This window comes from Malaya genurostris, chromosome 1 (genome assembly GCF_030247185.1).
Source record: "Malaya genurostris strain Urasoe2022 chromosome 1, Malgen_1.1, whole genome shotgun sequence".
NCBI lineage: Eukaryota > Metazoa > Arthropoda > Insecta > Diptera > Culicidae > Malaya > Malaya genurostris.
Genome location: NC_080570.1, coordinates 146,344,021 through 146,366,437, shown reverse-complemented (window position 1 = coordinate 146,366,437; position 22,417 = coordinate 146,344,021). Strand labels below are relative to the sequence as shown.

Sequence of the window (22,417 nt, the reverse complement as noted above, 5' to 3'; positions counted from 1 at the left end):
TGCCTTTTTTTAAATTTCGTCCTTCAAACGCTCTAATAACGCTATATAATAGTCACTGTTGATGGTTTTTCCCTTTTCAAGCTAGTCGATGAAAATTATACCATGCGAATCCCAAAATACAGACGCCATAACCTTACCGGCCGATTGTTGAGTCTTTCCACGCTTTGGGTTCGGTTCATCGCGTGCAGTCCACTCAGCTGACTGTCGATTGGACTCCGGAGTGAAGTGATGGAGCCATGTTTCGTCCATTGTTATATATCGACGAAAAAATCGGTTTTATTTTGATATAACAGCTCCAAACACTGCTCGGAATCATCAATTCGTTGTTGTTTTTGATCGATTGTGAACTCACGCGGCACCCATTTTGCACAAAGCTTTCTTATATCCAAATATTCGTGAATAATATGTCCAACACGTTCCTTTGATATCTTTAGGGTGTCAGCTATCTCGATCAACTTCACTTTACGGTCATTGAAAATCATTTTGTGGATTTTTTTCACGTTTTCATCGGTAACAGCCTCTTTTGGACGTCCACTGCGTTCATCGTCTTCGGTGCTCATATGCCCAGTACGAAATTTTGCAAACCACTTACGAATTGTTGCTTCGCCCGGTGCAGAGTCTGGAGCCATTTTTTGGTATCGGCGGCACTTTTTTTCATCAAAAAGGAGTGTTTCATCAACACACGAAATTCCTTTTTTCCATTTTTTTCACAATAACAAAAGTAGCTTCACTCAAAATGCAATATCTCACAAACTAATAATCAGACAGCTGTCAAATTTATACACGTATCTTTTGAAGGTTGGTACTAACTGAAAATGGTATGGATTTAATTCTAGTGGCGCCCTCTCATAGAAACGATACGAATTTTTCAGCCGATCTGTTACATTGTCAGTTGTCCTGCATTGGATGGCACAGATAATAGAATCAGATACATCTCCACATACGTGATACTGGGAATAGGTAAAATCAAGTGAAGTGATATGTGAGTGCCGTGAAAATTCAACTGGAAGTGAGAACGGTAATAAGGGCCCGTATTTTTTCAAGTTTTAAAATAATTCACTCTACTTGATTTAACCTATTATCAGTATCACGCACAGTGTATACAGTGATCATGTTAGTGAAAGAAATCCCTTTTCCAACAACAAGGGCATCTAAGTAATTACTTTTTTCTATGAAGCGACATTCACGGACCTATTTTCACTTCACTTGATTTTCACCGTGAAGTGATACCGAAAACAAAGGGCCACAATCTAACAAACAAGCCGTCGTTATTCAGAATGTGGGCGATTGTCAACCGTGCGTGAGTTCTCGGTTATGATCGTATATTTATTTGATGTCTATGTACTTGTTGTTCTACTGCATGTGGAACTAAAACGTCAAAACTATCCTAACCAGCAGTCAATGTTTCGTACAACCAAAACTTTCCATTGAACTTTGTTTGATGGAGACGCTGGATAGTTTGTTTAGTGGCTGCTATTTAACAAATTTTGCTACTCCTCTCGATACCCAAACTTTTAGATGAATTACATGGCCTGTATTTTATTTGTATTCCCAATATAGCTAACAAAATCAAAGGTAGCTAGTAATTAAACCAAATTCGATCGAAAAAACGAGTAAGGGTGAATATAAAATCCAATTCGCGGGCGTACTCGACATTATATTGCTGTTTTTAGGTGTTGTTTTTGTTTTGTTTTGTAAATCTGTGAAAAGACGAAGCTATATATTTTTAAATCAAAGCATATTTTCTTCCAAATAATTAATTTATTTAGAAGTGATGAATGGTTTAAGCCTTGCTATGGGAAAATAATTCATACAATTGTAATGAACGTTTACCTTTCTATTGCCCTCGTCAGTGTCCCAATTTCAGTAGAACATAGCATCGTCAATTATTTTATTACAGTTTTAAAATGAAAACCTGCTAGAGGCATCAAAAATTTACCCAAATAAAACATACCATCAGGAAGCAGTATCATTATATGTTTTGCACAGTAACCAATTTTTCGATGAATATCGAAATTTCAATTTCAGTTCAGAAAATAATTTTATTTGACTGTTTGATTTTGATAGTTACTGAACCGTGTTATTTTTATCCGATTTACTGAAAATCCCCACTGCAAAACAAATCATGTCCGATTTTCAGAATTATGAGTCGTCGTCCTTCCGGTAAAGCAGGTAAAGCATCAACATTTCCTCTTCTCATTATCCTTTCTCCTTCCATGTGAACGATGGAGATGGGGGCGATCGGTAAATAGTGGTTATCATGATGTTGAGATGTTCAGTTTGAGCTGGAAAGGTATCAAATCCCAATACTATTTCCTAATCAACTCTTATTTGTCAATCAGCAGAAAATATGATGATATCAGTGTGCAATCCAATCCATCGTCCACACGCTCTAAATGAACGACCCTTCGAAACTTATGCAAGAATCTCACGAGTCGTTGTCCTTCCGTTAGGTAGGTCAAGTATGAATTATTTTTATTCCATACTCTTTTACTTTTTCTGTGGTTGATAAAGATGAGGGCGGCCGGTTATGGTGACTATTATGCTGTTAAAATCATCAGTATGAGTATGAATGCTATAAATTCCAAAACATCTTTTCCACAGAATGTGGTTGACCCGTTTCAGTAGGATTCTGATAGTCGGAACTTCTTTGCTATTCTATTTGCGAAATAAAAATCAGTACCTGGTTAGATTAGTGAGATTCAAGAGTTTACAGCTTGTTTTTATTTGTATTTTCTTTCGTTATTTTCCAACTTCAGCCTGGTGCCTGGTCTGGCACTTTACATTTCGTTTTACGTTTGTGTTAGTTAGTATGTTCTCCGCCGGGTGGCGCGTTCCATGATGTGTTCTTGTATCAGTGTCAGTGTTTTTCCGTGCGAGATGAGTGTGTGTTTGTGAATAAAATTTTTATTTTTTTGTTTGGTTACTCTGGTGGCTATTGTTGTGTGAGTGTGTGTTCTATTCTCTTCTATGCCCAGTTATTTCATTCGTTTTAAATTTTTAATAAGAAATATTTTGTTTTACGAGGAAAGAAATGTACCACGTGGTTCTGTTGAATTATATTAAGCCGTAAGGTTTCAAGTTTTGCTTACTGTGTGTGTGTGTGTGTGTTTTTTTTGTTGATTTCAAACTAGATTCACTAGATAAATAGTTTTTTTTTTCTAACTTACGTTTAAATAGTACTGGAAAATTTCTCATCAAAAGGCTTTAGGTGTGACCGAGTAGTTTTGAAGTAATCTGTGTGTTTGAGTGTGTGTTTTTGAGTTTGTAGGTAGTGTAATGGTGTAATCTATCATTATCATTTGTAAATAAACTGTATTGCCCTAAATTTCGGTGTCGAAGAAACCAAAATTTTTATCTTTTCTTCTTCTTCTTCTTCTTCTTCTTCTTCTTCTTCTGTACAACAGTTTTGCTAGAGAATAAGTTAAAAAATCATTAACAACTAACAGATTATTCTAGATAAAATTGGAATGTTTACGATTAATGGTTGTAGAAACTACAAGTTTTTTTTTGTTTTTCTAGACTCTTAAACTCCGATGAACGGATATTTGAATTTCCGGTGCCGTGCAAACAGATGGCCGGATCGGAAGTCGGAAGAAGCGTTTCGCGTATTCGTATCGAATTACGGATTTTTGTTTTCGCTAGGTATGTGTGAGCGTGTGTTTGTGTGAGTGTGTGTACTGTAAATACATGCTGTGTCGTGAGATATTCTAAAGTGTATGCAAAATATTCAAAAAATAGTATCGGATGTCTGCCTGCTGATACTGATACGGGTGCGGGTCGGAACAGGTTCTAGTTCAATCCATTTCAATCCATACCATGAATAATAGTAAAATTTGAGACAATCGATAAAATTTTTATTTGGAATTCAACGGGATAATAATTTAACAAAGTTTCGGCTACTACTAATATCCCTCAAATAGTGAAATGAAAGAGAATTGCGGATTATGGAATACGGCGAAATATAAAATAACCATATAAATAACAGCACAAAGAAGATGGCGTAAAGTACTACATGATTGCTGGCCTACTGAGTGAGATTACTGACAATGTCTCTTTTTGTCTGTTGAAGAAGGATAGCATGCAAGCAGAGTTAACAACATTCTTTTTCATTGACTGAATATTCATTGGAATATGTAACTGAAACTCACTTTTGTGAAATTCATGAAAATGTTAGGATTAAAAGGAAGGAACACAGTTTCATTCAATCCGGGTATATTTAAATGCATTACGAAATGAAAATTCTGCTTCATTCAGTAGTGAAGAATTGAATTTTAAGCCATGGTTACTAGATTTAAATGTTCATTTTTACACTCCTTCCAGCTGCTACCTTATTTCAATAAAATCAAGGAGTTGGTGCTCGAGGATCGACGATTAACAGTCAGAGACCTTACTGGGATCGTTGGAATATCGGAAGAGTCAATAAAAACCGGAATTATGGGCTGACAACTCTTGGGTTTTGCACCACGATAATACACCGTCGCATACTGCATTGATTCTTCATGATTTTATCGCCAAAAATTCAACCAATTCCACGTAAGTCCTACTATTTTTTGTCCACAATAGTAAGTTTGGTAAAATGGGTAAAGCCATCTCTGAAAAATCGATGAGAGTTCTGTTTCAAAATGTTTGGTTGCTTCCGGAATAGCTATATTTGAATTGAATGTGTTCGACAAAAATCTCTTCAGAATTAGCAAACTAGGAAAGCCTCAAAGTGTTTGCTCTTTTTTCCATCGTAAAATTGAAGATTTTAACATTCATCATTTTGTAATTTCGGAATCGGAGGTCGAATCCAGACTATGGAACTATATGATATGAGAAAGGTTCAAATAGATCTCTTCCCTTTATCACATAGAACTTTTTGCTGCCATCCCTCATAGTCCCAGCCAAAATATGTGACTATTTACTTAAATTGCTTTCTATGCTAGTTAGGAAATTTTTTTCAATTGATTTGTACTTTTCATTATGCACTCACACTTCCAAGAAACAAAAGGTACACAACAGTATGTGAGGCCAAAATGATATTATAACTTATTTGTTCAGAATTTGTACTGAGAAATTCAATAACTTTATATTCTGGTCTTTCTAACATAGAAAGGTTGTACAATTACTAAGAAACCCGACTTTTCATATACCATTCGACTCAGTTTGTTGAGTACGCAAAATGACTGTGTGTGTGTTTGTGTGTATGTAACACTTTTGTACACTAACTTTTCTCGGAGATCGTTGAACCGATTTTCTCAAACTTAAATTCAAATGAACGATAGAAAATTCCTGAAATTTATTTTGATCCAACTTCCGGTTCCGGAGTTACAGGGTGATAAGTGTACAAAGTTTAATTTTGAATTACTACCTCACTTTTCTCAGCGATGGCTGAACCGATTCTCACAAACTTAGGAACTCCAGAAAATTTCATCCGGATCCGACTTCCGGTTCCAGAATTACAGAGTGAAGAAAATTTCAAGCAGGTAAACAGAGTGGCGATTCAAAACACGAAATTGTTTTTATCAAAACTGAACTCAAATCAATTTCAAGCGATAGGTCTTGTCAGTTGACAGCCAAACGAACCAGAAGCACCGAAGACAGTGGTCACTAACTATAAAATGGATCTCACTTTTCTCAATGATGGCTCAACCTATTTTTAAAGAATTTCTGAATTGAATCCGGATTGGAGCTGCATGATGATAAGAGTCAAAACTTTCGAACCATCATATAATGCGCGTAGCTACATGCGCTGGTACGGAAGAAGAAAATGTGGTTTAATCGACACTGCCTCTACGAACCTTTGTTCGTACACGTGGTGAAGAAAACAACAAACCGATAACGAAGTTCGGGTTTTGAAAACAAACGAGTCCATCGGCGCAACACACAACCGTGTTGAAGGAACCAAAATCACGGTGCAGGTATGAATGTCTGTTACTGGTGCATGATTTCTGTTGAATACGGTGCTGCGGTTGAAACAAATCTTAGTCACTTCTTGTGAATTGCATGCTTCACGAAGTATATGAAATTGTGCAGTATTATCGTGTCGGTGGTGTAGTGATATCAATGGAAATTGCATTTAAGTACATGCTGTAACAGAAATTGAATTAAAATCCAATCACAAAGCATGGTTTATACAGCTGATGGAAAACTAATACCCTGGTTAGCTTGAATTTCACACAACAAAGTAACAGGAGCGCAGTATTACGCTTGATTCGCTTGATTTCGTTTGATTGGTTTAATTGATACAGAGCATGAGAGGTAAGTCAACCCATTGGAAAGCCTTATTACTAAATATTCAGAATAACATTTTTCTTTGAATTTGTTAGTGGGTATTAAAAATGGAACAAATTCTTTAAAACTAGCCAGTGAATTCTTCTAGTATACAGGTCTCATTACTAATGAGTTTGTTTGGTTATAAGCTAATAAGTTATGAGCTTATAATCAAACAAACTAACCGTGACTGAACCGGTCGAACTTCAATTCAAAAAAACTACAAGGATCAGCCCCATGGGGTTGTTCGAGCCGTTGATGTGGAACAAGGCAACCAAAATTTCCAATGATTGACATTTTCAATTAATCGTCACACTTTTAATCCGCCAATGCACAAGAGTCTGCTTAGATTGATCCTTATTAGGAATCAACACCAACACGCGAACCCAGACTCTATTTATCGTGATTTGTATTTGTTTCGTAGCCGACGAAATTACATCAATAGCCCAAATGTATACAATTAAATGTTTGTACATGCTTGCGATACGGATATCGATATTTAAGCTTCTCTCCACCAAGCTTGTGTTCAAATTTTGTATACAAGCAGTTATTTTTATAGCGTTTCTCTACCATTACTACCATTTTGCGATTTTGGTTGAAGCGATAAAATATTTTTCATTATCAATCGAGTTCATCTTATATAAATTAGAAATTAGTCTTATGTACTCAAAATTTACCCTGGGGTAGTTGTCAATTTCTCAGGCGAAATGACATAACATGGGATTTCATCCAATCTTGCATGACACAAGATCAGAGCATACCAATAAAAGCTTCAAATCGTTTATGGCACTTTTTGTCTTGCTGTGTAGCAACAACCTACCTCTAGCAAGCTACGCATAAGACTGAAACGTTAGCTATAATTTCGCTTCTATTTGTAGATTCGCGTACTTCCAACAGTTTTGCTTTTGCTTCGATTGACCAATCAGAGCGCTGCTTTCCCTTTGATATATCGATTACTCCTTCAAAACCGTCGACTATGGCAGGGAAATCCAGTATGCCGGAGATTTTTTGCAGACAAAATAGGACACTGCTAGCTATTAATCAACATTTCAATGATATACAATTAAAAATACATGGCTATGAACATTCAAATCAATGCGTAGAAATATTTCCAATCAAATGGTGACATGATATTAATAATTGTTACAAAATTGACTGAGCTGTAATTATTCAAAACCTGACCACATTTCTACGTGTATTTTTCTTGAGTTTCTAGTTTGCACCGCTATATAGAAAACAAAAATGTGTTCCACATTAAAATATCTTATTATTCTCTGGAAGGAGGTTGATCCGTTTTATCCGGATCCGACTTCCAGTTCCGAAAATACAGGGTGGTGAAAGCCAAAAATGACTAACCTTTATATGATAGTTTGAAATGTTCAAACTATTTCAACTTGTGGGCCATGGGCTATTTGATGGCCGTAAAAACTTACTGCAACTGTTACAGTCTACGGATTCTGGTTCCGAAAATAGTTACGTTTTCGAAAATGTGGAATTAAATTTTCAATGCACTATGGTCCGAAACGGAAAATTAGCGTGACAAAAATATTGTCACTATAAAATATTAGTTTTTTGTAGTTGGTGCCTTCAGTTGTTTGTAATCAAATGGCGCTCCTTTTGATGAAAAATGTTACTAGGGTGGTCCTCATTTAGATTGAAATCTGAAATCTAACTTTCTTAATTGAACTCAAAAATGACTTTGTTGTACAATAAAGTTGTCGGAAATTTTATTTTGAGTAACTTTGCTGAAAAAAGCACCTCTCTAGCTTTTCATTTGATCGAGTTACATCAATTTTCCCGAATAAATGTAGGGTGGCTCCTGAAAATTCACTTTCACGGAAAAGTTGTTTTCAGAAGAGTTGTTGTACTAATCATTGCACACAATTTTGTTCAACCAAGCTTTTTCATATGAGCTACCAGTAAAAAGTTATGATTGTTTTTTCATCAAAAACTAGTCAAGCTTCAAATATCAATATTCATTAGATGCCAGATCGATAAAAATGTATCCTACGCGGTTCCTGAAAGGTCATAATATAAGTAAAAATTTAAGAGCAAATTGGAAAGGTGTTATTTTTTAAACATATTTAAATTAGTTTTAAAAATACCTTCAAAAAACTCAAAAAAAATTGCATAACTCTTAAACGCCTTAACGTATTAACATACTTTCTTCGGCAAAATGATAGTATCAAATTAGTTCTACAAGTGTTCCAAACATTATCCATTCGAGAAATGAGACACACAAAAACTACAGCCGAAAAAAGATTTGTTGTAAGTCAATGCACTTCCTGAAACCCAAAAAATCATTAGTTTGTTAAAATGAGTAGAATGTATTTATTCGAACCAAAACTCATTGTGCGTCGTTTTCCGGTTTTTACAGGCTATTCGGTACACAAGTGGATGAGAAAGAAGGGCCAGTGTCATAGGCGTCTCGGCACGATATGGATAAAAATATTTACATTTTACTAACTTGCACCAACTTCTTAGAATGGTCGACAACCATGAACATTTCTGTTCATAGATTTATCATGGCCAACTAGTTCGAAATAACCATATTACACAGTATCTCTAATCTTCAGTAGCTCAAACTCAATTGAAGTGGTTATTCTGGTAATAAATAATTAAAATTGTTCTATTTTCGGCTGTAATTTTTGTGTGTCTCATTTCTCGAATGGACAATATATGGAACACTTGTAGAACTAATTTGATACTATCATTTTGCAAAAGGAAGTATGTTGATACGTTAAGGCGTTTAAGAGCTATGCAATGTTTTTGAGTTTCTTGAAGGTATTTTTAAAACTAATTTAAATAAGTTAAAAAAATAGCACCCTTCCAATTTCTCCTAAATTTTTACTTATGTTATGACCTTTCAGGTACCGCATAGGATACATTTTTATCGATCTGGCATCTAATGAATATTAATATTTGAAGCTTGACTAGTTTTTGATGAATAAATAATCATAACTTTTTACTGGTAGCTCATATGAAAGAGTTATATATATATATAGTTGAGCAAAATTATGCGCAATGATTAGTACAACAACTCTTCTGAAGACAACTTTTCCGTGGAATGTTTCACAAAAAAGTTAGAACAAAAAAAGTTAATTTTCAAGAGCCTCGGAGTAGGGTTTATTCGGGAAAATTGATGTAACTCGATCAAATGAAAAGATAGAGAGGTGCTTTTTTCAGCAAAGTCGCTCAAAATAAAATTTCCTACAACTTTATCGTACAACAAAATGATTTTTGAGTTCAATTAAGAAAGTTAGATTTCAGATTTCAATCTAAATGAGGACCACCCTAGTAACATTTTTCATCAAAAGGAGCGCCATTTGATTACAACTAACTTTTGTGAAGACACCAACTACAAAAAAAAAACTAATATTTAATAGTGAAAATATTTTTGTCACGCTAATTTCCCGTTTCGGACCACTGTGCAATGGTAAATACGAAAAAAATAGTTGAGCTGGTTTTAAGTTTGTAGTTTGAGACTGAAACCATTAGCAACAGAAACGAACTTTCAAAACCTTTCCGACCAAAACACCAGCTGTCAGTTTGAACCCTAGATCAGTGTAAGTAAACATGTCAACTTTCCTACTAATTACGATGTGTTTTTAGGTGTGTGTGGCTGCGGGTATTGTTGTTGTTGCTGTTTACATTGTGTTGAAGTTGATTGTTGTTGCTGTGATGCTTTCAATATATCATCGAATAGTATTTACGGTGCTCTCGAATTGATTAGATCCGGTCGAATCCGGTTATTTTAGTTTCATTTATCTGACTGATTCAAGGTGGATCGAAAGTTAATCGGTTAATTGTTCTAAAAATAGTGTCATATCTTTGTTGATTTGTTTGTTGGTTTGCTATTATTGGTTCTGTTTCAATTGGTAGAAAATAGAGCTGTACCATGTACCTGTTTTTTTCTTTGTTTTTTTTTGTAAGGGAGTTGTATCAAAACAATGTACTTTTACACGTAGGTTCGAAGGAAACGTAGTAACAGTATGAACAAACGGTTCGGTTATAAAATATAGGGGTTTCTTTGTTTGTTAGCTTCGTGTTTTGTTTGTTTCATCGTCTACACAAAACGTGTTGGTTGGTTCGATCGATCTGATTATTTTATTTTTTTACTTCCAATGTGATGGTGGTCTGTCAAACTTTGATATTGTTTCTGGTTTCTTCTTTGCAGTTAAAATTTCACTGCTCACTTCTTACTTCACTTTGAACGACTGGAAGGAAAGTTTATTTTTCCATTTTCAATGATTATTTCGCGTCTGCTCGTTTTAACTACAGTTTTTGGACCCTTTACCTTTAGCTCTTTGCAGAAATTGCTCAAACTTTCTCATCAATTGTAGTAGTAGTAGTTTGTGATTAGTTATTTTTTTATTTTGTGTAAGAATAATACTTTTCCGTGCAGTGGTGACATTCGGAAGGCGTTAGAATTAGTGTGCCGGTTGCGTAGAAAAAAACAAAGTAATTAATAAACTCGACAAAGTACTTGTTATTACTCTTAACTGTGGTTTTTTTATCTGTGGAGATGGTTTTTTCTTCTTCTTTTATAAATCGTGCAAAAAATTTGCTGATGATCTCACTACAGTGTTTTTTATATACAGGTGGCGATCGATTAGATTTTTGTTTTCTGTTTTAACATCCGTGTTCCATTGATTGATTTTATATTGAGAAAAATTCACATCTAGTAGATCACAATTTTGTATTATTATTATTATTATTATTATTATTCGAAGTCGTGCTAGGAATTGTTGTGGCGGTTCTCGGAAGTTCTCAGTTGTTCGGACCGACCGAAGCCTTCGGTTCAGCAGCGGAATTCCTCGTTTACGAGCCTTGTCAAAGGGGGTCCGGTTCTACCGGCGAATAAAACATAGGGAAGAGGAAAATGGGGATGAACTGTATGCAGATTCCGATCGGGATTCGGTCGGTTTACGATTGTCTTTAGCTTCTAGTTAGTAGAAAATAACCCGAATACTATTTACAATATAACACTCGCTTGTATCACACTTTTCCGCTTACAGTCTAAAAAACTTTGACGCCGAAGTAGAAGCCTGAAGACGAGTATAGTGGTCTCTGCTTCGGCGGATAAATTGTTGGATTTATTTTCAAAAATAGGTAGTGATTATATTTTCTAATGTTTGCGAGGTGTCTCAAAGTTAACCTTCCCATTCTTTGGACCCTTGTTCCGGGATTACCGTTGTTTCTGAGCGAACGACGGAACGAAAAGGAACAAAAATCCAAAACCGTTCTACTAGAAAAAAAATGGACTTTCCAATGCAAAGTCTAGGGGCACGAAGACTTTCCAGTGAACCATTTTGCTTCGGTTTAACAAAAAACCTATCCGCAGGGGCTTCCCAGCATCCGTTTTCATTCAAACCTTCTCTCTGATTGAGTTCTCTACGCCGGGGACGGTCGGCGGCAGAATCCGTTCCTCCGGCACATGGGGGAGGCCGGAAAGAACGGAGAGCTCGAATTTGGTGGACTTTTTACAACTGTACAAACCGCACCGCACCTGTCCCCGGGACACGATCGAAGCTAAGGTTTCAGAAGGAAAAGCGGTCCCCGCGACAGAAGTACAAACAACGTCTTTTTTTTTTTTCTTCGTACACTGTCTATCTAAAGTTGAGAAATTTCTACACAGTTTATACATCCTTTCTAACTTATTTGTTTCACAGAAAAATCACATTTCAAGTATTTCGGTAATGCTTCTCATTGTATTTTATTAGTTTTTTTTTATTTTGTTTACTCCTTCTTCGGCTTATTTACCGCTAGTCTACCGTAGAGATTAGGTTTTTTTTCAAAGATCTTTACACGCTTACCTTACAATTTAATTTAATAATTGACATCAGTTTTCACGGGTTTTTTCACCGCACATCTAAATAAAACGGTTTTTTTTTCTTACTTTCTTGGTTGGAACTAGCACTGAATCACTAGGGGAAGGGAAAGCGTACGCGAACGCGTTCGGAATCGAGGGGTTTCAACAAGAGAGCAAATTGCTGCTTCCCCACTGTCACTGTAAGGGCACCATAGTTTCGTTCGATTTACACACGTGAAAAAACAGCATTTGACAAGCAGTTGAACAAACTGATAAACAGAAAAGAGAGAGAAAAAACTTTCAACAAGAAACAACACTGCTGACAGGTGCGACCTGTTGCTCCTGCCTGCTTTGTTTCATTCACACTCCCAGTCACTCAAATCACTCACGCGAACGCACGGCGCTTTTGTATCCTGCAAATGCCACGTGTTTCAGTGTCAGTGCAGGATCTAGAAAGTACCGTGCGTTTTTATTTTCGTTTTTTTTTGTTTGTTTCCTCTAGAGCATACCGTGCGGGGTTTTTCCATTTCATATGTTCGAGATGAGCCTCCATTTTGAGATTACGAAATAATGACATTTGGCTAAGACTACAAATTTACTAGTGCTCCGCTGATGGTCAAGTCTTTTGTTGTTTTTGTTGTTGTTAATGTTGCTGTTGATGTTGTTCGATTATACAGGGTGTAACATTAGATTTCCAACCGTGTTCATGATTCTTTTCTTGTTCTTTTTTTTTGGTTTTGGAAGAAGAGATACTTATTTACATTATTTCATCATAGATTTTTGTTTGTTTTTAGTTTGATAAACTTTTGCAAAAATACTAACTACTCTTGTTTTGCTTATGTTACGTCTTTTCCCCCCTTCCGGTTTTAGGGGTGAGGACTATCTAGAGCGCTTGGAAAATGCGATTAAAAAAAAACAAATGACCATGCGACGAGAGGAACATTCTGTTTTGGGGTCGGGCAAAAAAACGAGCAGGGTTTGATATGTCTGTGTGAGTGTAGTAGAGAGTAGTCCAGGCGTAATTCGGCATCAGTTCCACCCAGCCGACATTCCAGTCCTACTCAAATTAGTGATCGATAATACCTATAGCAATCAACGCCGAAACCGAATCCACGGTACAATCCGAACAAACTGAGTTCCCTCCCTCGTTCCGTGCCACACTTTTATTTTTCTTTGTTCATTTTTCTCATATCGATGATTGATTTTTAGCATTTTTTTTCTTCTCTTTGTTTTCTGTCTAACGGACTTCATCTGGTCGTCTTCGGTTTGAGATTCGTTTTTCCCTACAGATTCGTCGACTCAATTCCAAGTGAAAGTAGTTGAAGCACATTCCGACGGATGGCTAGTAGCCCAGGACAATGGATTAGATTAGTATGTTCTGATTTATATGACTTTTATCCGAACTCCCCATTTCTGCCACCAGCAAGTGCAAAAATTTGTCCCAGCAGCAGCGATGAGGTGGTGGTGCAAAACGGCGGTGGGTGTAATTAATGTTAAACCATTTGTTAAAATCTTTTGACTAGAGGGATTGCCTTAATTTAACCTTCCGGTGCGATGCGCGGTGCTGCAGCAAGGCCCCATCCAACAGTAATAAATTAGAATTTGTTTCCCATTATTCCAGCAGAAATCGGAGGAAGGATATCTTACACGCAGCAGCGATACAGTTACGATTAATTTCGCGTCGCTGTAACAAGGTGGAGGTTGGGGATAACAATTTGAAATGTGGCAAACTTAAACCTTCATTAACACTAAGCGTATAATAGTAATAGTAATAGTAGCGATAGAATAGTAATAAATAACAATAAACCCGACGACGGTGGTGTTGCCATTCGTCCCGAAACAGTCGTTGCCTAAAGTGTGTGTGTGTTTTGATGTGGGGTGGTGGTGGCGATTAATGAGGCAGCAGAATGTCGATGTATTTTATTTCTACACACTTTGATTCCCTTGGTGCTGAACTTCCGACGCACCCCCAGATCACGCCGACGGATGAAAATCGACCAACTGGAACTGTTCTTGATCTACGAAAACGATATCGGAGTTAGATTAATTCGATGGAAGCAACTAAAGGGGGGAAACTTACTCTCAAGGTAGGCCGCCAGTTCCCGGTCTTCGGCTGCCAGGGCCAGCAATCGGGCCGATCGTCCGTTGTTGTCCTGGATGATTAGACTGGCACCGGCCGCCACCAGCATGTAGCAGATGCTGCGTCGTTTACTGCTGGCCGCTTTGTGAAGAGCCGTTTGGCCACTGTGAAACAGAAGCAGTAATTAAATTAAAGGTTTTGTTATGTTAGGCTTAAAAATTTATCTAAAATTGGAGTCTAGAATTGGCATAATGAAAAATTTCTCAGTAGTATGAGATAACCATAAAAACTTAACTTTTGGAATCAACGAGCATCCAAGTTTTTATGTAATAAGTGACATATCATTACCATGGACCCTATCGGGTAAAAATTTATCTGCTTCATTAGTTCTAACCTACGTAATGACCTGATTCCGATTTCAGAATCTAGGAGCACAATTCAACTAAAGAATTTTTGTCCGAATTTCAGTTCCAATATCAAGAACCAGAATTTAGTTTTAGAGCCGAGTTCCAAAGTACAGGTCCAGTATCCAGGACCAGAATTCAGATCCTGAATTTAGATCCAAAACTCAGTTGTACAGTTCTATATTCAGAACTATCAGTTCTATGTTCAATCCGATCAAGCTTCAAAATCGTTCAAGTACTGGCGTAGAATCCAGGCACAGAAGCCAGATCCAAAATCAGGATCGAGAACTCACATCTAGAGTTCAGGTTCACTGGATAACTCCATATTCTTGGTCCAAAGTTAGGTTCAGATCTATATCATGAAAATCCGGTTCAGAACTTACTTCCGGTTCGAGAATCCAACTCCAGAACCTAGACCTAGAATCTAGGACCAGGTCTTATGGATCCAGGATTTAACTCTTACGGATCCTGAAGCCTGAGCTAAGCTCTAAAACACAATTCCAGAATTTCAGAACTCAAATAGAGAATCCATGTGCTGAATCAGTTACGGAATCCAAGACAAGATTCCAGTTCCAGCAAGCAATTCTAGAATTCAGGTCCAAGTCTTGGACCAAAACCCAGACCCCGAGATCAGATTACTTTTGCAGAATCTTGAATCAGAATCGAGGTACAGAATCCAGATCCAAAATCGAGGTCCAGGGCTACGTCCAGAAGACAGATAAAAAATCAGGGTCGGAAATCTTGGTCAAGAATTCAGGTCCAGAATCTTGGTCCAAAGTTAGGGTCACGTCAAGGTCAAGAATTCAGATTCCGGATCAAGATTCCAGAACTCAATTTCAGAATCAGTTCCAGAATGCAGATCCAGAATCCAGAATTGGTGCCGAATGCAGTTCTAGAATCCAGATCCAGAATCAAGATTAAGGTTAAAATCGAGAGTCCGTATCTAAGACCAGAATCTAGGTCCAGCACCCGAATCCAGAATACTGTTGCGAAATCTGCATCCAGAATCGAGGCACATAATCCACAGGTACATAATCAAGATCCTGGTTCAAGTCCATAATCCAAATTCACAAACCTCGTTCAGATGCCAGGTTCAGTCAGTTCAGTCCGGGTTTCAGGTTCAAAAACAAGGGTCAGAATCCGAATCCAGAAGCAAAGTTCTGGTTCAGACGTCAGGTTCAGAAGTCAGATCCGAATCAAATTTTCAGCTTCCTAATCTTGGCTTCAGGTTCAGGTCTAGGTAAATAATCCCGGTTCAGAACCGAAAAATGGAGTCCTCATTTGACGTTATACATGAAGAAATCCATTTTTCCAACTCTTCGAAGGATTGAAAATGTTGATCTGCCAGGTCGTGTGCCATCGAACGGAATAGGTGGAAGTCAGAAGGGGCAACATCTGGGGAATACGGCGCGTGGGGCAAGACTTCCCATTTCAGCGTTTCCACCCACTTTTTGACCACTTTTGCGACGTGAGGCCGAGATGTCCTCGGTTTCAACTCGTACGGCACAAAGTTTCCTTCTTTCTGAATCATGCCCAGAGCCTTGAGACGTTTTGAAATGGCTTGCTGACTCACTCCCAACGATGCGGCAAGCTCTTCTTGGGTTTGGCACGAATCTTCATCTAGTTGTTCATCTTTGAAGTTTATTTCTCTTCCACCACCATGTTCGTCTTCGACATCGAAATCACCATTTTTAAAACGTTGAAACCACTCCCGACACGTTCTTTTACTCAGAGCAGCATCACCGTAAGTTTCTGAGAGCATTCGACGCGCTTCATCTGCATTTTTTCGACATAAACATACATTTTCGAACGTTCTGGAATTGATTCAAAATCGGGATCTAGGTTCAAAATTCAGGTCTTAAATCCAAAACCAGAGTAGAGAGTCCAGAGCTAGAATTTACGTCCAGAATCCAGCTCCAGTATCTTGGTCCAGAACTAGGGTCAGCTCCCGGTTCAGAAACTAGTTCGGGATTCCGGATCGAGTCAAACTCCAGAAACCAGATTTAGATTCTAGGACCAGAATCAGAATTCACTTCCAGAACTCAGTTCATGAATCCAGGATTACAATTCCGATTTTAGAATGCAGAGCCAGAGCTCATTTCTAAACTTCAATTTCGGAATTTAAATACAAAATCCGGGTTCTGAACTCAAGAACTTGCGGATGCCAATTCCAGAATCCAAGTCCGGGAAGCTGGTTCAAAATCAAGGTGCAGAATCCAGCCGACAGGTTACGATCTGGATTCCAGGACCAGCATCCAGTTTTAGAAACCAGATCCAGAATCCAAGTCTAGGTCCAAATCCAAAGCCCAGTTCTAGGATCAGAATCCAGATCCATAATACAGGTTCAGAAAGCTGTTTCAGAATCCAACTCCCGAACCGAGACCCAGAGTCCACGTTCAAAACAAAGGTCCAGGTGTAGGTCCAGAATCCAGATTTACAATCCTCGTTTAGATGCCGGTTCCAAATCCCAGGTTTAGGATTCAGGCTTGGAATCCAGGTCCCGAATCTAGGATCAGAGTTCTGGTACAGGTCCAAAATTCAGCATCAGAATCCTGGTCCAGAAACCAATTCAAGGCCTGGATCCAAAATCAACAACCTCCATAGATCCATAATTAAGTTTGGGAATTCAAGATTAGAATCCATGTCCCAAATCCAGCTCCAGGTTCAAAATCAAACAACCAAAAATTAGTTCCAAACACCATATGCAGAATCCAGATACAGAAAACCAGACTAGGATCCAGATCCAAAAGCTTCATTCAGATACCAATTCCAGACTCCAGGTCCCGAAGGCAGGATCAAATCAAGAATCCGTTCTAGGCCTAGAATTCAGTTCAGAATCTAGGTTTAGAATACAAAATACAGAATTCATTTTCAGAACTCAAATTCAGAATCCAGATCTAGAGTTTAATTTCAGAATTTAAGTCTAGAATTAAGATCCAGAATCCCGGATCAGCAAACAGGTCTAGAATTCGAGTCTAGATTACCGGTCTGGAATCCTTTCCGAGAAATTTGGTCTAAAATCCATATCTAGAGCTAGTTCCTGAATTAAGATCCAGAATTTAGTTCCAGAATCCAGGTCCAGAATCTAATCTGGGATTAAAATCAAGGTCCTGAATCCATGTCCAGTCTCAGTCTCAGAATTTTGGTCGGAATCCAGGTCCAGCTTCAAGATCGAGATCCGGAATACTGGCTCTGAAATCCAAATTCAAGATTTTGTTAAAGGCCCAAAACCCAGATTTAGTTACAGAATCCAGATTCAGAGTACAAATCCAGAGTTTCATTCAAGAATTCAAGTTCAGAGTCTAGGACCAGAATACGGATCCAAAGTCATGGTCCAAGCCTAGGTTCAGAATCTAAGATCAAAATTCAGACTCAGAATCCAGATTCAAAACACAGGCCTAAACTCTAGTCGAGATTCAAGAATCCAGTTGTACAATTTTAGTTTTGAATCCAGGCCCAGGTCTAAAATCAATGCACAGCGATAGGTGCAGAATCTAGATCCTCGTCCATATTTCGAATTTAGTTCTAGAATCCATGTTTAGACTCCAGATCCAGTATCCAGAATCCTGGACCAGAATCCAGGTAGAAAATCAAGGTTCCAGGTTAAAACCCAGAATCAAAGCTCAGAATCCAGGTTCAAAATCCAGTTCCATAATTTTGGTTTAGAATTCAAGCTCACAATTCATGCTTAGGCCGAGATCCAGGTCTGTATCCAAAATCTAGGTTTAGAGGTACAGAATTCAGACTCTGAATTTAGGTCACCGTCCAAAATCAAGGTCCAGACGCAAGTTTGAAACTCAGTTGCAGAAACCAGGTCCAGCTCCAATATCAAGTGTCATGCCGCTAAATTGGTGAAGGACAATTAGAAAATGTTCAGTTGGGAAATATTTTACATCCACCGTACTTTCCAGGACTAGCTCTATCAGATTATCAAACTTTTTTCATCGATGTGACATACACTTGTAAATGAAGTCCAAAAATGGTTTGTCGAATGATTTGCTTCAAGGAATAATTTTTTTTTTCAGAATGCAATTTGATGGAAGAAATATATAGAATCAATTGACGTTTGGTTAGGTCAGTCAGTCAGTATTTGTCCTACTTACGATTCGTTGTCAATCATGTTGACGATGGAGTTCGGTGCATACGAGATCAGATATCGCACGATGTCCTTGTGGCCGCACCGGGCCGCATGATGCAGCGCAGTTTGACCGCTCGAATCGATCGACAGCAGCGAATATCCCTGCTGGTGCAGGTCTTTCAGCTGCAAAGAATAGAAGGTAAAACAAAACGGGAATATTTTTAATTTCAATGTGTCAAAAGCGCTTCCTGAAAAAAAAAAAAAACAAAACATGACATATGTTTTCATTGAATTAGACTAGTGGCGAATGTTCTAAATCTGGGACACAAATCCTGCTACACCGTCAGACTCCTCGACAAGCGGAAATTGAATCGGTTTCGATTTAACTTTGTTGTGGTAACAATATTTCGCGTTCAACGACACTCTCTTGCTTTCTCTCTCTCTCTCTCTCTCTCTCTCTCTCTCTGGTCTACAGTTTCGCCTCGGGCACTAACTAATAAAGTTAAAGTTTTCCTTGCGAGCGTGGGAACGCCACCACGATGCTAATGACATAAGCTCGACTGGAGGTTGAGGCTAAAATTTCAGCAAAATTTCATTCAACCCTAACCGGAAAAGTTTTAAACCCCTTTTCCAGACGCCAGATGCCTACTTACCATCACTAAATCACCCGTTTTGGCCGCCTTAATTATGGCATCCGTTGTCTTCTCCAGCAGATTGCTGTACACATACACATACACACACAGACACACAGCGATCGCATCCGACAGGTCAGCAGCGTAGGGGTTGTTGAATGGTGTTTGTTGTTGTTGTTGTTGTTGTTGTTGTTGTTGTAGAAGTCGTAGTCACAACGTTGTTTCCACCCCGAGAGTTATGCAAATGTTTGAACATCATCATCATCATCATCGCCATCACCAACAACATCGTTATCCGGTAAGTTGCGAATGGGGACAACGGCATAATGATCCGAAGGAAAACCCGGTCCGTTGGCGAGACCGAGGCCAGTCGTGGGTTGCAGCATCGTAGAAAACAGCATCAGCATCCGGTAGCGGGATAGCGGGGGCGGGAAAGAAAAATGTACATTTTAATTAGCGAGTGTTGACACTTGATTGCTTGCAGCCAGCATTAAAACAAAGTAGGCCGCTATTGAATTGTTTTTTTTTTTGAGCTACGATCAGAAAGCAACGATAGGACAGTTTGTCCTGTCTGACAGAGCGACCACGCGCGCGATAGGTGAATTGTTTTGTTGGAAGGATAATTGTATACATAGTATCAGGCAAGCAGGCGGGGGTTGCATGCGGGAATTGTGGAACAACGGTTTCAACTTGGTTTACGGTGTTCTCTATTTACAGTGAAAGCTAGGATGGCAATTTAATTCTAATGCTACCGCGGAAAACAACTGATTAGTGTGAATCCGTCCGTGCGATCGAAGCCAGCCACAGTTAGTATGGCTTGTTTCTGTCAGCTAACGGAGGAAGGCGGTTCAACAGAATCCCACACAGGCAGATTACTTCGGTAAAGCGGCAGTACAATTAACATAGTAGGTCGATTTTTTGTATTTTTTTGTTAAGACTTAAAATTGGTAAAAAAAAAACTATCTGAAAAACTTATACGGTTAAAAAATATTTTGTCGATTGCGTCACTTTAGCGATTATATCCCCAAAACTAGAAATTTTTGACATATGATATTCTAAATCGATCGTTAGCCCAATTGTAATCTCGAACGAGTCTAAAATTATTGATATCGGTTAGTCCATATACAAGAAATCAATGAGTTTTGACGTTTATGTCACTCATGCCATTATACCAACGAAACCGTAAGTGACAGCCATTCGAACATCAAACCTTGTTTAAAGAGCCAATAGTATTTTCCAAACGAGCCTTAATTTTGTTGAAATTGGTTCAGCCATCTTCGAAAAAATTAAGACGAATAAAAAAATGCGTTCTGTTGTTTGCGTCACTTATACCATTAGATCTCCGGAACCAAAAATCGTAGCGATTTGATCTTCTAACTTGACTAATGGCTGAATATTAGCTTTCATACAAGCCTAAGTTTGTTGAAATCGATTCAGCCATTTCTGAGAAAAATGAGCGCAAAGAATACAATGGGTTTTGTCCGTTACGTCACTTATACCATCAAATCTCCGGAAGCAGAAGTTACAGCCACTTGATCTTCAAACTTGATCAATGGCCCAATAGTAGCTTTCAAACGAGTTGAAAGTTTGTTGAAATCGGTTCAGTCATCTCTGGAAAATTTGAGCGCGAAAAAAATGGTTGAAAGGTGCACAGACATACATACATACATACACACACAGACATTTTCCGATATCGTCGAGCTGAGTCGAATGGGTCACTATGGGTCTCCGATGGTCTGTTCGAAAGCAATTCTAATACCTTTCTTTAGAGAGAGGTAAAAATGACAACCGCACTCACACATAGAATAATTTATTTTTTATGTTATTTATTTAGTATGTATTTAGCCGTTTTAAGATTATTGTAGTGTATTGTTCCTGTTTTTCTTCCTGTAACTTTTTTAAAAGATGGTGGTTTTTACGCCCGCATGAGAATGACAAACAAGATTCAACTCAACTGGGCTTTTTCCCACGTTATCTGTCCATTTAGATTCGTTTATCCGATAAACATAAACAGAAATAAATAAATAAAAATAATCTCGACACCAGTCCCTTTTCCATCGTGGTTCTCTGCACTCTTCTCCTACACTCTCATCATCCGCTACCTAATTTTGGGTTAAAGCCTACTCAAAATCAACTAAAGTTCATCTCCCCAAACGAGTGATGACCTCAAAATTTAGGTATATGTAATGTTTTCCCAAAGTGTTATGCCATAACAAAGCACGCTACGAATTTTTTCTCGATCAAATCAAAGTTTGAGTAGATAACGACCTAATTTTGGGTAGCTTATAAAAGAGGTCGACAATGGGTGATTTCTCCTCCAAAAATAGGTAAACATTATTTTCAGTGTACACGGAACCATAAAACTATCTAATTTTTAGTACTTTCCACCTAACTTCGAGGTTAGGTTAGGTTAATTGATTCTAAGACCTTTCCACAAAACAAAAAAAATACTGAAAAGTGACTTATATTTTATGATAAAAAAAAGAACCGGAATTTTATTAAAAAACGCAAAAATTCGATTTTTAATAATTTTCTTTAATATCGCCCTCAAAGTACTCTCCTCCTACGGCAATACATGCATGCCAACGCTTGATCCAATTTTCCATACAAGTTTTATAGGCCACCGAAGGTATGGCCTTTAGTTCACGCAGCGAATTCTATTTATGGTCTCTATGGTCTCAAAACGCGTTCACCGCAATGGCAATTTGAGTCTGGGGAAGAGGAAAAAGTCACACGGGGCCATATCTGGAGAGTACGGTGAATGTGGGGTCACTATCTGCGTTGGAAATCATCTCTTTGACCACATCAACACGACGCTGTTTTTGAATGAAATTCAGCTTTTTTGGAACCAACCGAGAAGCGACCCGTTTCAAACCCAAAACATCAATTAAAATGTGTTCGGCTGATCCATAAGAGATGCCCAACAACACAGCAATCTCTCTAATCGGTACAGAACGATTTTGCAACACGATTTGCTTCGCCGATTTAATGTTTTCTTCAGTAACAGATGTTGTTGGGCGGCCAGGGATCTCATCATGATCCAAGCTTGTACGACCATCTTTGAAGCGTTTATACCACTCGTATGCCTGTGCTTTTCCTAGACACGATTCACCAAAGGCCTTTTCTAACATTTTCAACGTTTCGGAACACTTAAAT

At 38.1% G+C, this 22,417-nt stretch overlaps 1 protein-coding gene across 5 annotated transcripts in view; it reads right to left on the bottom strand.

The window, feature by feature from the left end:
* Nucleotides 1–2,687: 2,687 nt before the first annotated feature.
* Nucleotides 2,688–22,417, bottom strand: part of LOC131426090 (diacylglycerol kinase zeta) — a 473,898-nt gene continuing 454,168 nt past the window's right edge. For all 5 annotated transcript variants that reach the window (XM_058588529.1, XM_058588531.1, XM_058588527.1 and 2 more), the window contains 4 exons: nucleotides 19,283–19,346; nucleotides 18,655–18,812; nucleotides 14,148–14,311; nucleotides 2,688–14,085 (listed from right to left, as the gene is read on the bottom strand). In XM_058588529.1, the coding sequence (XP_058444512.1) occupies nucleotides 14,042–14,085; nucleotides 14,148–14,311; nucleotides 18,655–18,812; nucleotides 19,283–19,346 (430 nt within the window). In that variant the 3' untranslated portion in view covers nucleotides 2,688–14,041. The remainder of the gene's footprint in view (nucleotides 14,086–14,147; nucleotides 14,312–18,654; nucleotides 18,813–19,282; nucleotides 19,347–22,417) is intronic.